Below are 16,838 nucleotides of genomic sequence, written 5' to 3' on the forward strand. Positions count from 1 at the left end.
TTTTGAGGACTAGATTGAGACAAATTTTATATTCTAGGAACTAAAATGAACAAGTTTTATATTATAGGGACTAAAGTATGACAAATTTTATAATCATTCTAAAGTTTAGGAACCAAAATGAGAATTCAGGTCCAGTTAAAGGATACAAAGTGCAATTAACCGTAATTATTACGAATTGTCCGCCTTATTATTTTGACTGTACAAATTGTAGCATTTGGCAATAGTTGCCATGCACAAGCTCCCAGTTCCCAAATATAATGAAATATTCTGAATCTGGAAGCATCTTCGAACTTTACAACCCTGCAAAAGGCGCCGAATTTAGCATTTGGCAAAAAAAATAGCAATTGAAATAGGTTCAATCAAACTTTACGTTTTTTTGTAAATATGTATAATTTTGCTTTTTTTTTTGTGGGAAATTGGTATTTAGGATTTCAATAATGACACAGCAAATTTTACCTCAATTAGTATTAAATCTGTCTTTTCGATAAATCATTCCCATCTTGAATTAAAATTGAAAGATAGTATAAAAAAATTTGTTATGCCATTAAATTTGTTGTTTGAACAAAAGTTTTTGCGGGTAAATGAATACAAGAAGGACGAGGCGTGTGGTCCCAACCTTTTTAACTACACACCGGCGAAAACAAACTGAAACAGACAGCATACTCATATTCCAAACATGAGTCTTGAGTCCTGACTTAATGAGCCCCTTTCTGCTGACATTTCATTCGTTCCTCCATTAGTCGTCTCGTTTACACGTAGTCACACAGTAGCTCCGCACCTTCTATTACAATCAAACTAATTGAACAGATTGTCGATCGATATTTGAGGTATTGCGAGATGGGTTCTGTGGAGGAGGAGATGAAGGAAGATTCTAAAGCTGTTGAAGATAGCAACCTTGAAATGGGTTCAGAAAAGAAGGAGAACAGAGCAGAAATGCAGAAGAAAGGAAACAAGGATAAAAGGAAGAAGAAGTTGAAACAGAGGCGAAATTTTATTCTGCGAAGATTCAGTTGTATCAGAATGGACGATGAATATCCGACGGTTGATGAACCGACTGGCGAGGGAAGTTTTAATATGCAGGCTGTTACGGATCGTACACCGACTCACTTAATTGTTATGGTTAACGGTATTATTGGAAGGTTAGTTTTTTGTTTTTTTTTTTTTGGTACTTCAGTTTTTCATATATTTGGTGCGTTGTTATTCATAAGTTTAAAAGTTTCAAAGAATTAAATTAAATTGGCAAAGTATTAAATGTTAACTAAAATTAATGTTTAGCTCTAGGCTTTTTTCTTCTTCTTTTTTTTTTTTTTTTTGGGCGGCGCGCGCCTTAGTGTTAGTGTTTTGCACTTGGATTTTTATTTGTGATCCTTTTGTATCGCAGTGCACAGAATTGGAGGTATGTTGCAAAACAGTTTGTGAAGGCATATCCCAAGGATGTTCTAGTGCATTGTAAGTTGTATCTTCAATAAATGTAGTGCTTAGATAAATTTGCATTGTTTGTTATGGTGACTTACTAAGCTACATGAGCTTAAATTTAATTTTGTCGAACATCTGATTTGATTTTAATTCAGCTGGAGCAAGTCAGTGTAGATGCATTATACAATCATACAAATGATGTCGAATTAACGTGTTATTTTCAGGCAGTGAGTCTAACTCAGCAATGCTGACATTTGATGGGGTTGATGTAATGGGAAAGAGGCTGGCTGATGAGGTTTGTTGTTCATGGCTTTTGTCTTAGCGCTTAACTATTGCTTTTGCAATTCATTATCGGGCTAATTACCAAAATCTATCCAAATTTTCAGGTGTTATCCGTTGTTCAAAAGCATCCAAACCTTCAGAAGATATCTTTTCTAGGTCATTCGCTTGGTGGCCTGGTAACAAGGTATGCTATAGCTGTGCTTTATGGAAAAGATTTTACCAGAAAATCCCACGAAGAAAATGGAGATTGTAAGCTTGACGAATCCAAAGAATCATTATCTGAAGACAAATATAAAGGCAAAATTGCTGGACTGGACCCTGTGAATTTTATAACCTCTGCAACTCCTCACCTTGGTTCAAGGGGCCATAAACAGGTGAATAATTGCTAGCATCAATTTCCTGGATTTTGATTTTGGTGATTACCACCTCTAACAGATACAGCATTATATGTGCGTACAAATGACGAGCAGGGAGAAGTGCTCATATACTACATTATGAACCTTTTCTGTGTGCACCTTCTGTTTTACATAACCACTCCAACAATGTAGCAGTGCCATCATGGCTGCAGTGTTTCTGGTTTAAGACCTGAGATTTATCTGCTGGTTTGTTCTTTAATATTTCTATCATATGTTGTTAGAATTATATCTCCTAGTTTAAAGGTAATGTAGCAGTACCTAGTAGCCAACAATTGGAACTTTCATAGGTTGCATGCATTGCTTTTGTGTGTTCTTGCACTCCAGTACTCTAGTAATGATTCTTTTATCATTTCATGAACTTACAGGTCCCTTTGTTCTGTGGATTGTACACCTTGGAGAAAGTAGCATCACATACAGCAGGGATACTTGGAAGAACCGGAAAGCATTTATTTCTGACTGACGGTCATGATGGGAAACCTCCACTTCTGTTTCAAATGGTCAATGATTCTGAAGATCTTCAATTTATGTGAGCAAACATGAATGAACTTATTGTCCCAAAGAATTAAACAAAGAAGAATAAACTTTTTATTACTTCTTTTTTCATGTGTCCAACAGAATATCTGAAAATTTTCTTCTATTTCTTTACCATTTATTTCTTGTTCCTGGATTTGCAGATCCGCATTGCAATCATTTAAGCAACGCGTGGCCTATGCAAATGTACGATATGACCGTATCCTGTTATACCCTTGAATTGATGGAGCTTTTCCACTTTAGTAGAAATTATTAGATATCTTATGCAGTCAAGAAACTGTTTAAGTTACAGATATTGAAGAATAACATTGCTGCAGGTTTAATTACTTTCATTTGTTTTAAAATCTCTGCCATACTTGAAGAACTTAACTAAGTGCAGATCTTGTTGGGTGGAGTACATCATCTTTGCGACGTCGGAATGAGCTTCCAAAGGTAAACATTTAGCATTTAAACTTGGAAAGATGTTTTCATATAAAATGATTTTCTGACTGTTTAATTATATTTTCAGCGGCGCAATCTGTTAAAAAATGATAAGTACCCACATATCGTGAACGTAGAGACTGCAAAAACAGCCATTTCACAAGAAGAGACGGATGTTCGAGTCGAGGGATTTAGGATTGCGGACATGGAAGGTTTGTTTTTTCCTATTCCTCCCTTAACCGATAAAGTCTCTTTTTTATCAGAGCTCTTCAATAGGGAGTTTGACCTGCAATCCATTTATCATTAGATAATGGTGTTGATCCTGCAAAGTGTAAATAGTTAAGTTTTGGTGGAAATATGTTGATGATTTTGGTCTAAAGTGATGGTTACACATCATGATGATACACAAGTAGTAGTTTCCATGTAGCTTTTCAGACCAGGATTGAGAGCCAATCATATGCAATATTGCATGAGCAATTAAATGTGACTTTGAAGTGTAAGCTGGTCTGAGTAAATCAATTTTATGAACTCTTGGTGGAAAACATAATCCCTCTTATTAAACTATCCAGAACATTAATCCTATCTGTATGTTAGTGGCATGAGAAAACTTCCAGATTTTGGTAATTTGACACATCTCAACAGTGGGCTGTACACTCAGTGACATTGAGAGAACTAAGTTTAAAGCATCCTATATGCAGATCGGTGATTTATATTTATCGAATCCATCTCATGTTATTGTAAATTAAACTGTTTAAAAATGATGTTTTAAGTGGCTTCTCTGTATTCTTGAGCTGGTAAATAAACTCCATGTGTCTTTAGGCAGTGCCGAACTGCCAATCGGGCTGAATATTATAGTCCGATGAGAGAGTAGATGATGCTATTGATGTCGAATGCAAAGGCAATTCAAGGTTCTTAGAAAGGATTTTGGAAATTTCAGAAGAGATTAGAGATTGCTGAAGTCTTCATGCAACTGAGAGTTCCATTTTAATCCTGTGTTTTACCAGACTTGGATAAAATGAAGTTGTGTGTCAAAATGTGGGCTTATCAATTGTTGGACAATTTAAATTCTTTTGGTGGGAAGTTGGACCGGACCATTTTACAGGCCATGTTATCTTCTTTCAATCGTATGGTCAAATATTCAGAAATTAAACTTAATCCTATGGTGGAGGACCATATGAACTACTTTAGTTCTTTACAACTACAGCCACTTCTTTTGGTGACATCAGGACCCAAAACACGGCATGATGTCATGAGAATATATACATCTGGAATTATATGCCAATTATTTTATTGACACGCTCGTTTGTCGATTTTCTTAGCATTGAGCTGTTTGCATCTGCTTAAATATTTTTCGCTGATTGTTCATCCATTTTAATTTCGTGTGATGTTTGATTCATTCATTTAATCTCTATTCTCGAAATCTTAGAGGTCATGCTGAGAAGTTTAACAAAATTGAGCTGGGAACGTGTTGACGTCAGTTTCAAAGGAAGTAAACAGAGATATTTTGCTCACACCACCATTCAGGCATGTATTCAACCCCGAGCTCCATAACGAGTCAATAATGCCTTTGCTCGCTGCAGGAACTTCCAAATCATGTGTTTTTTGCTTGCTTAGGTCTTTTATTCTGTCATTTTTGTCTCATTTACGTTAGACGCGTGAAAGTTACCAATTTGAGTTTCTCCATTGAACAGCCAAATAAATGAACATCCAAGCACTAGAATTCCAGTTTACACAAATCTCTTCCATTGCTCTGAGTCCGTAGTTAGATGCTTACTGCCTTACTGATAAAACACTTGACAATGGCATCATCTATCTTCTTGTTTATGATGATGTTAGAGGTGTTAACCATCTAGGATGACGCTGAATGCTGCTACGGTGCAATCAGCTAATATAATTATTTTCTGCCACCGCTGCAAGTTCTGTGGTTCAAGAAACTATTCTTGTTTTCCTACTTGTGCGGGTAATATATTGGCGCACTAATTCTGATGGTGCCGATGTTATACAAGACCTGGTTTACAGTTTCTTTATGTTGTAGAATTTGCCGATTCAAGGTCTTACTCTTCATCTTCATATAATAAACTAAAAGACTTACGGTTACCTTTTCTCCAGGTACAGAGCCACTGTATGAATTCTGATGGTGCCGATGTAATACAGCATATGATTGACAATTTCCAGCTGTAGAAGTCGAAATTTTGTATTCTTATCACTGCACATATCTTAGATATATCATCATATATACCGTATTCTTGAGAATCCTGCTGTCTTGCACCAGTATCAACCCATGTACCCTTTTGGAACTGGATTTAGAGGAGTCAAATTTTTGCTGTTTATTGTCTTATTCCAGAAGAGCCAGCAACACAAACAAAAAATCAGAGGTCCGATATGTACATACTTCATTAATTCTTTGAGGTGGTATTCCACTACTGTAATCTACTCTTTTGATTGTGTATACTACATAAATCCCTTTCTTTTTCACTAGATTGTTTGAGAAAATAATCAGGTGGATCATGTACAATTATTGTTTCTTTCTGGCCACCCTGTACAATATGTACCTACCTAAATAGGAGTAGATACTGTTGTCACAGTTGGCACGAGGAAGAAAATGAAAATGCATAAAGTTGAGCATAGGTGAAGCTCCCACATGGAGTCCTCTGTGCCCCAAAGCAGGTGAAAACGGGTAAAGCCTATGGTGGGGAGATGGGACCTTATCTACTACTGGTGTCCAAATTGCCAATGTGGACAAAGCCTTGCAGGGTACGTACCTGCAGCAGGAAGCACTGCTGACAGAATTATGGGTAGGTAGGTGTCCACTGTCCCCGGATCTCCATTATTAACTCGGTGATTTGATAATTAAATTCTGCAGAAGTTGGTTGAATCACGATGGCGTAAGGATGCTACGAGTAGTAGAAGTAACTAAGATGAATCTGCAGCAGGGCAAACTGAAACTGCCCGTTTTACAGTACCATGGTGTAGTTAGCAGCTCAATAAAATGTAGAAATAGCCCTTTTTAGTTTTCATCATTGTACCTTTGCATAATTTGTGAGTGAGTTTAATTGAAATTTGACAAAATCCAATGCCCTGTATTTGTTAGTACTTTTTAAGTTCAAAGGATCTGAAATCACTACATTACTATTGAGAGAGAAAAAAAAACAGCTAGCAAAACACCATAGCAAACTGGCCGAGGCATTGGCCCGTTGCAATCAACTTTCTCTGGGGAAAACAGTAAAGATGATGGGAACTCCACTTCTTCTACCTCTGATGTGCCAAAACATAGATGATCAATCCCCACATGATTCTCTCTATTAGATTGCATACAATAGGAACATTGAGGAGCATCTGGCTTTCAAATACTCCTTTCAGATAGTAGAGGGAAAAAAAAACAAAAAAAAAGGGTCATAGACGCACGAGTGGTTTCACAAAAGCCCAAAAATCAAACTTTGAAAATGACCTTTTCATCTACTCCTATGGAGAATTGCAATAATTGCTCTGCGTTCTCTGAGAAGGAAAATCAAGGAAGAAAAGAATCGGTACAAAACAATTCTGTGCCTGCCACACTTACCGCCCCCCCCCAAAAAATTTTTTTTTTTCTATGACATACCCAATGCCGCCAATGATAGATACTATACATATTTGCAACATTTGCAAGTCAGTTTCAACCAGACGAGTCCAATTCTTTATTCATGAATTTCTCAAATTATACATGATAAAGGATATCAATTGTCCCTCAAGCACACAGATAAGTATTTAAAAAAAAAAAAGAAACAAAAAAAAGAAGGTCAAATTTCTTTATGCAACTCAAGTTTCAGCATATTTTCCACTTCTAGGCCAAAAGAACAGCAGACATTTGAGGTGAAGTGATCAAAGAAGTAATTCTTGTTCCATCTTTTTGTCACATTAAAATGGCTTGTCGGTTCCTCTTTCTAATTCCTACATACAAGTTCACACAAATAAGAGAATTAGGAAAATATATTCAAAATTCCAAGATTTACAATAATATAATAATTTGTTTCAGAGTACTTCTTGGTATGGTAATTATAAGAAGAGAAGAAAAATTGGTCAATCAATTTGATAATACTACAGTAGTGTCTGTTTACGACTTCCATCATTCCTACTTTTGATCACCACTACACATTTCCTTTTTTTCATCACAAGACTAGACAGAAATTGATTTGAGGCTGTGATGTGACCATAGGCGTCAATGCCACCACTAGATCGGATCACCCTACACTATAACGATCCCGTAAACAAAAGAGTTTGCGTGGATTCGGAGGTAAAATTTTCTCATCAAATTCATGAATCATTATCATAGTTTACTTGCAGAGACACAGACACAAAGCTAGCTATATGCATAGCTACATCAAATCTACTAAGACTCATCTCTATAGTAGTATCCACCTGCCCTAACCTATAATCTTTCTTGGAAACTCGATATACTGTTCTGAGGGGAGAAGACGAGAGAATTTTGCGTGTTAAATACATAAAGTAGAGGCTAGAGATCGCCATTGAAGTTTACCGTGCATGGCTGATTGGCCTCTAAATAATCAAAATCTACTACAAGCAGTAGTAGTATTTAATAATAAATGAGCTGCTCAATAGCCAAGCGAAACAGTGATCCTACGATATACGCATAAATGAAGGGGGCAAAATGAGTGAAAATGAAGGAAAAGGAAAGCCCATAAAGCCACATTCTTTGTGGTTCTCATGTCTGATATCAAATGTCCTTTTTGCCAAATCCCTTTTATCCATCGTCACGTATCATACATACCGGCTATGAGTGCTTTAGTTGTGTGCGCGCTGCGTGCAAATAATTGGTAAACTACCTTCCCTTGTTCCTTTCAGCAGCACTGCACATCATTCCAAATAGGCAAATACTAGTAATCTCATTCTGAAATCTGAATTCTCTCCCACCTTCAGTCTCTCTATCCTAAATTTTGTTTGGAGTTCCCTTTTTTAGTTTTTAAATTTTTTTTTCGCCCCTCTCCCCCTGGTCCCATAAGACTAGTAATAAAAATTGGGTCTTTTTCCCCTTCTGGATCAGAGTCTCAGAGCTTCTGAGTCTCGGGCTCATTTAAAGAGGTTCGAGATCTTTCCCTTTCAAAACACTTTTGTCTCTCAAGTATTTTTCTTCCATTTGGTAAAACTTTGCACTCCACATTCTATTATTATTTTGTCAAGAAAAGGACTGCTAGTTGTAGAAAACTGGTGTGTACAAAGTTGCAAACTGCATAGAAGCTTTTGAGAGTAATGGAGAGCAGGTGGCAGCGATGCCATGCAGTCACTTCTGATTGACCAATCTTTCTTCTTTTACCTCAATATATATTCCATCTTTCTGACTTCCCGACTTGCTCTCTCCCTCTTTCCCCAACTCTTTTCACCTTTTTAGCTCAATGGGTTCAGGAGGTGGCCGCATTTTTCACTATAGAAATCGACATCTCCTCACTTTTGTGCTCTTTCTTCTGATTACAAGATCGAACCCTTTTAAAATCATTGCTGAAGGTAAGTTCCTACTTTAACATTTCTCCAATTCTTTTAAAACCCTCTCAACGTTAGTATTTTCAAGTGAATTTATTACTGAAGTCTCTGCTATCATTCACTTTATAGGCAGAGCAACTCCTAAATTGCAGGTTCAGAGCCTTGAAGCTAATCAGGTACTGAGCTTTTTCTTCTTTTACTGGTTCTGCAGAAGGGTGAAATGAACGTTTAGAATCGAACCCTCGTCTTAAAACTGTTAAAAATGAGAACAAAACTATATCCAATTTTCATTCAAAAAAATCCAGAGTGGATTCTTAATTAGTGGAAAGTAATTTGTTGTTTGTTTTTGTGATCATTAAGGTCTTAAACAATTCTGACAATTTTCTTGTGTTTGTCGAAAATTGTGGATGGTGGTGGCAGAAGAGAGTTGAAGAGAAGGTTGTCATGGTGAGGTCTTTGATAGGATCAAGGCCACCAAGATGTGAGAGAAGATGCATGTCTTGTGGGCACTGTGAAGCAGTTCAAGTTCCAATTGTTCCCAGTCTAAAGCACCAAAAAATAAGGAGCAATCAGTTCTTTGCAACACCTACTATAGCTTATTCAAGAGGTGATGATATCTCCAACTATAAGCCTATGTGTTGGAAGTGTAAATGTGGCAACTTCATTTTCAATCCTTGATTGTATTTTTCAATTATTAGACCAAAAAAAAAAAAAAAAAAAGGACCCACAAGGCAAGCCTTTTGTATGAAGAAAATAAGTTTCTTCACTTGTCTATATATGTAGTCTTGGACAAAAATATTTAGTTCCGGCCTCTAATATGCATTGTTCCCAAGCTTATATCAATTTGTATATCTAGTTTTGTAAGTGTTTTAGGATTCATTAATGTCCATTTATCTTTTAATTATTAATGTCAAGATCTATTTCCTACATATCCAACCATAAATGCACTTTGTTGTTACATTCTTGTCAAACTCCAGACAGTCAGGAGTACTAGTATACATAGCTTTGCAAGTGTTTTAGGAGCCATTAATCTCCTTTTTATCTGTTAAATATTAATGGCAAGAACTATTGCTACCTTATCCAACCATACATGCACTTTTTCCTTGCAATTTCTATTCATATTCCTGAACTTCAAGCATGATCACCAATTTGTGAATCCCACATGCACGTGTTGAATCATCCAAATTCACGCGTGATCAAAAGTTGATGATTCTCAAATATTTGTCTCAAGTGAACGTTAAACATCATGACAAGATCATTATTCTTAATGATTAGAGAATTGATCATGATTCCCCAAGTAATTAATAGTGGATAATTGCCAAATGGGCCATTGTCCCAGTACAAATGGAACTACTTTTTGGGAGCTGTAAAAGGAAAAGAACGAGGCATAGGACTCTGAGGAAGGGGCATTTCTTTTTTTCTTTTTTGTGGTGGGGGGGGGGTGGGGAAGGGGAGTTTTGTTTGATATATATTATTAACATCTTAATCAAGATGATTAGTACAATCAAGAATGGAGGGGAATGTGAGGATATTGGAATTGAAATGGAGATTTGGTACTATTTTTAATGCGATAGAGATGTGAGAGTATCGACCATGTCAGTTTTGCAGTCCTGTTTTCGTATCATACAAGATTTTCATATATAAATATTTTTTGCATCAGAATTCAGAAAAAGAGCTCCTGAGTTCTGAGTCCTCTCCTGCAGGCCTCCTCGAATGGATAAATCTATGGGTCTGCTTGGATGCTAGCTGCTCTTACTGCTACTGCCTCATTTCCTTCTTTGATATATTATTCCTATCACTACAGTTTTTCTTGACACCCTACATGATTACTATAAGAGTGAATTTCACAGTTTGGCTTGTGGATAGAAGGGACACCCCAATGGATGTTGGCGCAAGTGGAAGGAATTTACGTCCTCGACAATGTCTTGGTTCGAAACCTATTACAATGAAAAGAATAATGGGAGAACTTCTCCTATATAAGGGGTTTAATTTGATTCGAACAAAATATTTGATTCGAACAAAATTAGTCGCAAACTGAAAGTAAAATAGATGGACACCTGCAACTTATACAAAAAAAAAAAAAAAAAGAATAGGAGGGACAACATTTAGCTAGTTCCGCAATTGCTATATGTATATATATGTTAGGTAAGTGAGAGAATTTAAATATAATATCTCTTAGTTACAATTCCTTCCATCTTACTTACTGCATAATCCAACCCTTGTATATGAAAGGATAGTAAAGTTAGTTACACTCGTAGTATTTCTAAAACAGTACTATAAAGTATTATATCCTATTGATCCTAATTAGTGGGGGAATTTAGGCACCTAATACAATTTTTGACGCATCAATGTTACTAATTATCGTTACCTATGTAATTGCTTTTGTACTTTGTGACCATATTCATACTCAAGATCGACTCGATAAATTCTAAGGATAGTTTGATCCTAACTAAGGTTTGGCACTAAAACTAATGGTGATTTCGATAATTTAGCTATTATCAATGAACACTTAATATAAAGTTTGAGTTTGAATTCGACTTCAAATTTGAGTTAAGTCGAGTTTGAATTTGAGCATATTTGAGCTTAAAAAAATAAAAAATTATTTTTTAAAAAAGAATAAAATAGTAATTTTTCCTTAATGAATAATAAAATATTATAAATATATATGTAACTTTACTATTAAAATTAAAAAAAATATATATATATATATATATATAATCAAGTGGCTCGTGAGTTAATGAATTGAATTTTTCTTTGTTTAACTTCAAGTTCTAACTCGACTTGATCCGCTCGAACTTAACTTGAGTTCGATATTGACCAAATTCAATTCAAGGTTTGATCGAATCAACTCATGAATGCCCGGTTTTAGTTGAATCCTGATCCAGCTACCAACTTCTTGGGCCCCCGTCAGGGAAGCTCACAGCTGCGCCTGTACAGTTCTTCTCATATAAATGATTCATGACTGAGGAGAGAATATGGGAAGATAAAAAAAGTAGACAATCGACCCCATTATCACTATAGAAGTTGCTAATTTTCCAGTTATCCTTCTCAAAAGCGAGGCAGTGAAACTTAAAAAAAAAAAAGAAAAATTTGTGAAAGGGTCGTGACACAGGTTTGAAGAAATATAAATATTGAATTGGATTGGACTGAAAGAGAACAATAGATGGTTAAGGAAAGATGGGCCCAAATTTCAACTCATTGGGCAACATTAGTCAGCCCAGGATTCAAAAGTGGGTTGCTCCGATTTGGACTCCGTTATGGATAGTTCCAGCCTGATTCAATTTGCACTTTGGGTGACTACGTACTTGAAAAAAATGTACAGAGAGAGAGAGAGAGAAGAAGAAGAAGAAGAAGAAGATGTACTTGAAAGGCAAACCAATCCCAAAAAAAAAAAAAATTGCAAAAAGCCAAAGTGCAATGGCTAAGAGATCTTTCTTTGTCTTAAAATAAATTTTCATTTGCACCATGATACCATCCTTCTTCTAAAGCACATAAAATTGCTAACTTTGAATTGAAAATATCTCGTTGAAAGAATAGAGCCACCGAGGTAAGAAAGATCTTGAAAATATCTCCTAAGTAATCCAAACACTATGTATAAACATATTTGGAAGGATATAAAATCCTTCATAAATCCCTCAATTCGCCTCACCAACCATTTTGCCACAAGATTCTAGAGAAGTGATTTTTTTTTTAAAAAAAAAAAGGTCTCCAAATATCCAAAAGAGAAAAAAAAATCATAGAAAGCCATACTACTTATACACCTTTACAATGAATGACATCTCAAAGTCTCTCAGAGCCACCGAGGTTGATCTAGTGGAATTGGTTTAACGATAAGAAGAGGGTTTTTAAAATTCTTCTCACTATCAGATTTAGGATTCGAATTAGAGGTAAGAAAGACGCCAGAGAGAGGATGGAAGGTAAAAAAAAATCATATATATATATATTAAAAAAAAAAGGCACCTCAAAGTCTCATACTACGAATTACATTAAATTCAAGTAAATGTAAGGCATGTTTATGGTTCAACAAATTATATCAAACCAATCCATCCCATCCAAGCACTCACTAAACCAAAAAAATATGGTCACTAGTCACTCACCTTGGTCGCTACGCATTGCTCGGGACAATAACTGAAATGAACTCGACAACAAAATATTGGTACTAGTACAACACTTGGGGCTGGATAGCAAAAGACAGCCTAATTTAATTTGCTAAACTATACTATAAGTGTGTGTGTGTGTGTGTGCAACTGGTGGTGAGTCGGTAAAGCAGAATCCTACGATTCCCAATGCCTAATCATAAACCCCACGGCTTAAGCATTTTGTTGGGCGGTTTGTTACAAGATGCGCTAATGGCCAAATGGAAAGAAGCCATTTTTCCACGTACATTTATTGAGAGCTTTCTCTATCGTTGATTACTGTAGGTGCTCTATGATCGACACGGATGGATAAAGCTGAGCTGCATTGGTTTTGTCTTCCTGCTACTGCTAGCAAACTTGTATTGTACCTTTTTTGTGTCGGAACCATAACAAGGCGGACGCAGGGCTGGAGAACAATCGCTCCGAAGGTGTAACATCATTTATACATGATATAACATCATCTGTACAAAGTGTAACAATAGAATAACAATGAATAATACTAGAACAACATTTTTGTGGGTTCCACACAACGTGAAAATCAAGTTACAAGACGTGATTTGGACCGCACAAATTTTTGAGGTCTCATCCAGGCCGTGAACTGCCTGAGACGGTTGTCACGGCCTGGGACGGTTGTTTCTGACAACCGTCCAGGCCCCTCGTCCAAGCCGGACTCTTATCTCTTATTCTATAGAGAGAAGCTAGCATGTATACAAATTCGATCAAATCTGAAAGATTTTTTTTTTTTCGTAATGATAATATTTTTATAATTTAATCTATATTTTTTTATAAAAAAAAAAAAAAAAAAAAAAGACTAACAGGTATATACATCTGCCTCTAAATCATAGAGTTTTTTGAATGGGAATTAGTAAGTATCTGGATGGATAGATGGGGTTATAACGTTTCACCTAAAGCGTAAATACCTTTTTTGGTGGTCATTGAATGACCAAAACTAGGTGGTTAGTATATTTGTTTTTTACCTTGGCCACCATAAATAATGATAGCAATAAAAACGTCACCGACACATCCGTCCTCCATCACCTTATTAACTCCTTACCAAAATATCTCATAAATTCATGATATTCTGAATCCAACACATGTGACTGCAACTTAATTAAAAGTATCATTAGTAGTATTATTTTCCACACGCATTCTCACTCGCCTGCAAGTGCAACAGCCTAGTTGCTTTACTGGTATGTTCTTTCGTAGCAGTTTATTTGGTTTACAGTAGTTTATCGTAATCTTGCTTTGTTATATATGGAACCCTTAGTGGCTAGTTGCTGTTTTTTTGGGATGGTTGGAGTTCTTTGAAGCAATCCTTCTTGAGGTAGGGCGGCATCTCCGGAATCTGCTTATCAAGAACTTTATAAGATTGTTGCCTGGCTAGGAATGTAAATCTTTGTTGATCTGGTCAATTAGTTTCTCTATCTCTCCAATGAAGTTTGTGTAAGTTGTGTGCTTTTTTGTTCCTTGCCAGTTGCATTCATTTTTGTTTTGAAGAGGATTTCAATGGACCTTGTTTCTCTGGTAGCATTACTGCATAAATGCATGAATCGATAGTTAGTTGTTGTGATTGGTATTTAACCACCCCCCGGATTCTGCAGCAAGCACTGAATTTGACTGAGGTCTGGTTGGTGGCTATCTATGTCAAATTAAGTTTCCAGCTAAGGTTTACATTGCAATTGACAAATTTTTCTCCAACCTCTTCCCTGCTTGTGATGTGCATCAATTAGTTGAGAAGAATGTGCTTGTACCCAAAGAAAAAGGGGGGCGGGGGAGTTTCTTTGATGTTTTACAATACTTTTATGAATTCCGTACTACTTAGATATCGTCAAAAAAATAATAATAATAATAATAATTGTATGCCAGTTTCTGATTATAGTCTATATGTTTTCTTGACACATTTCCACTAACTGGATGTAGTATATTTGGGTGGTGATACAGGGGAAACTCCGGCAAATCAAATGTTCTAGGTTAAGGTGGAAGTATTAAGTTGATAATGTTGAAGCAATCATCTAGTAGAAACCAAAGAGTGAAAGGGTCCAAATTGAAGCTAGCTCTTCAGATATGTTTACTGCTTGCCATATGCATTTGGTTGCTTTATCAAGCCAAGCAATTCAATACCAGGAAGGTAGCTTTGGTGGAGAGCGCCGAAGTTGCAGCTGAAGAAGGGAAAATAGGGTATCCATTATTGAAGATGGGGAGGAAGAATCTTAATCCTAGACTAGACGAACTAGCTGCAGAGTTTCGGAGAAATCAGGATGATGAGCTCGAATTTGAGGATGAAGAAAACAAGCTCCAGGGGAATGAGGAAGATGAGATTGCAGGTGGAAACGGTGACATGGGTGTTACCAGCCAGGAGAAGATTGAAGAAGGAGAGCATGAGCAATTAGAGGATTTGATTGATGAAGATGACAAGGAGGAATAGGCTAGTCTTGGAAGTGACTAAAAGGTTGCATGTAAACGGAATTATAGTATACCTATATATCTTGGAATGAAGTGATTATGCTTGAAAGCTTGATTAGAGAATAAAGCAGAAACATCAAATGGTTCCAAATGCAGGTATCTTTTGAGGTTCAACATCAAAAAAAGAAACAGTAGCTTTAGTAGAGGAAGAAGTTAGGTACGAAAAAAATTTGGAAGAATCAATAATTAGCTGGAAAAATATTGCAACAACAAGATCCGGGCTCTGATATAAAGTTTGGAATAAAGAGCTATGTGAAAGTTGCACTTGCTGACAAACAACATGCCAATGGAAGGAATCCAGAATCCATTTATCCTTACAGCTGTTCATCAGTTAATATATCAGCAGAAACAGGAGGGATACATCATAAAACACAAGTGGGAATGGGAAAAGATCTGACTGCACCAGAAGATACGCTGTCCTCTCTTTCAACTTGCAATTGCCAACCAGTCCACCGTGTTATAATACCATCTCTTTTAGAACTTTCCACGAGAAGATATCATAATACTCCAGACTCCAGAGCCCTGCACCTAAATGGAGGTAAGATTCAGCGTAGATACTTCTTGAACCCTCTTGTGGCTTTGAGCTGTGGTGTTTGGGAATCTTACAGTTGGATCACTACTGAATATTTAGGATTACCTTCTTGTTATTAAAAGTGCATTGGTGTTGTATAATGTAGAGAAGGCGGCTTGAGATAGTAAATATTAGAATTGAGGTTCTCAGAGAAGAATAAAGTAGCAGAGCTCAACTTCATATTCCAAGTTACCAACATAAAGCGTCCTTGTGTCCTTGAAACGACATGAAATTGTCTTCTTTAGACTTCAAATTGTGTTTGCTTATTTGTCATCTCGACAGAAAGTGTCTTGATTTCAGGTGGCTCATCCTACCGGATAAACCACAGAAAATATAAAAAAGAATTTGTGGATCAGGAGAAAAGAAGATGGCAGATCACTTTTGAATATATAGAATGTGATATACCATTACCAGGGACAACTACCTTCTTCTTCTTCTTCTCCTCCTTTTAGTAAAAATAGTGATAATCACAATAAAGATTAAAAAAAAAAAAAAAAACTAAAACCAAAATGGCCTCCGATACAGAAGGCTGCCCAAAAACGAGTGGCATGAAAATTTTCAACAAAGAGTTATAAAGCTGGGGGGTTTTACAAATTTTAATTTGTGCTCAATGGACGGTTCTGTAATGTGTAAAATTAGACTCAACTGCACGAGCATACACACCTCCACACAAGACAAGAAAATTTCCATGGATTTTCGATATCAAACTTTTGTAGATTTTTGGTATCAATCAAATTAGGATAACTTTTTTATACATCGTTAGTGTGTGTATATATATTACACAAACAAATTTAGATTATATCACGTAACATAAATTCAAATTATACACGTGATATGTATCCAAACTTGTTAGTATAAAAAATATATATATTCACTACGCCATCAATAATGCATGAAAAGGTAATCCATGGAACGACGACATTTTCCTGATTTCACGCCCAAGAGCAGATTTGACGTTTTTAACTTTGTCAACAATTTTGAGCGGCTGAATGTACAGTTTAAGAAATGAAACATCTCTAGATAGGATTGCTTGCTAATTTAAAGTGGATCATCATTATAATCCTTTTATATTAGTCTAAAAGGATTGCAACGTCCTGTCCTGGTTATATTCCATACATTCATGCAGCATAA

At 36.2% G+C, this 16,838-nt stretch overlaps 2 protein-coding genes and 1 long non-coding RNA gene across 3 annotated transcripts; all 3 read left to right on the forward strand.

Annotated features, from left to right (window-relative positions):
• Positions 1-638: 638 nt before the first annotated feature.
• LOC113711756 (putative lipase ROG1) lies at positions 639-5,540 on the forward strand. Its single transcript, XM_027234949.2, has 10 exons — positions 639-1,139; positions 1,382-1,449; positions 1,641-1,711; positions 1,803-2,072; positions 2,480-2,640; positions 2,789-2,844; positions 3,025-3,077; positions 3,154-3,277; positions 4,492-4,589; positions 5,175-5,540. The coding sequence occupies exons 1-10, from the start codon at positions 838-840 to the stop codon at positions 5,244-5,246; spliced, it is 1,275 nt and encodes a 424-aa protein (XP_027090750.1). The 5' UTR covers positions 639-837; the 3' UTR covers positions 5,247-5,540.
• A 2,523-nt stretch (positions 5,541-8,063) lies between these two features.
• Positions 8,064-9,451, forward strand: LOC113713007 (EPIDERMAL PATTERNING FACTOR-like protein 2). Its single transcript, XM_027236695.2, has 3 exons — positions 8,064-8,561; positions 8,667-8,713; positions 8,958-9,451. The coding sequence occupies exons 1-3, from the start codon at positions 8,453-8,455 to the stop codon at positions 9,213-9,215; spliced, it is 414 nt and encodes a 137-aa protein (XP_027092496.1). The 5' UTR covers positions 8,064-8,452; the 3' UTR covers positions 9,216-9,451.
• A 4,077-nt stretch (positions 9,452-13,528) lies between these two features.
• Positions 13,529-15,980, forward strand: LOC113711082 (uncharacterized). Its single transcript, XR_011822180.1, has 2 exons — positions 13,529-13,863; positions 14,615-15,980. It is a non-coding gene; the product is annotated as an uncharacterized lncRNA (long non-coding RNA).
• The last annotated feature ends 858 nt before the right edge of the window (positions 15,981-16,838 follow it).

The sequence above is a fragment of the Coffea arabica genome, chromosome 10e, assembly GCF_036785885.1.
Source record: "Coffea arabica cultivar ET-39 chromosome 10e, Coffea Arabica ET-39 HiFi, whole genome shotgun sequence".
Taxonomy (NCBI): Eukaryota; Viridiplantae; Streptophyta; class Magnoliopsida; order Gentianales; family Rubiaceae; genus Coffea; species Coffea arabica.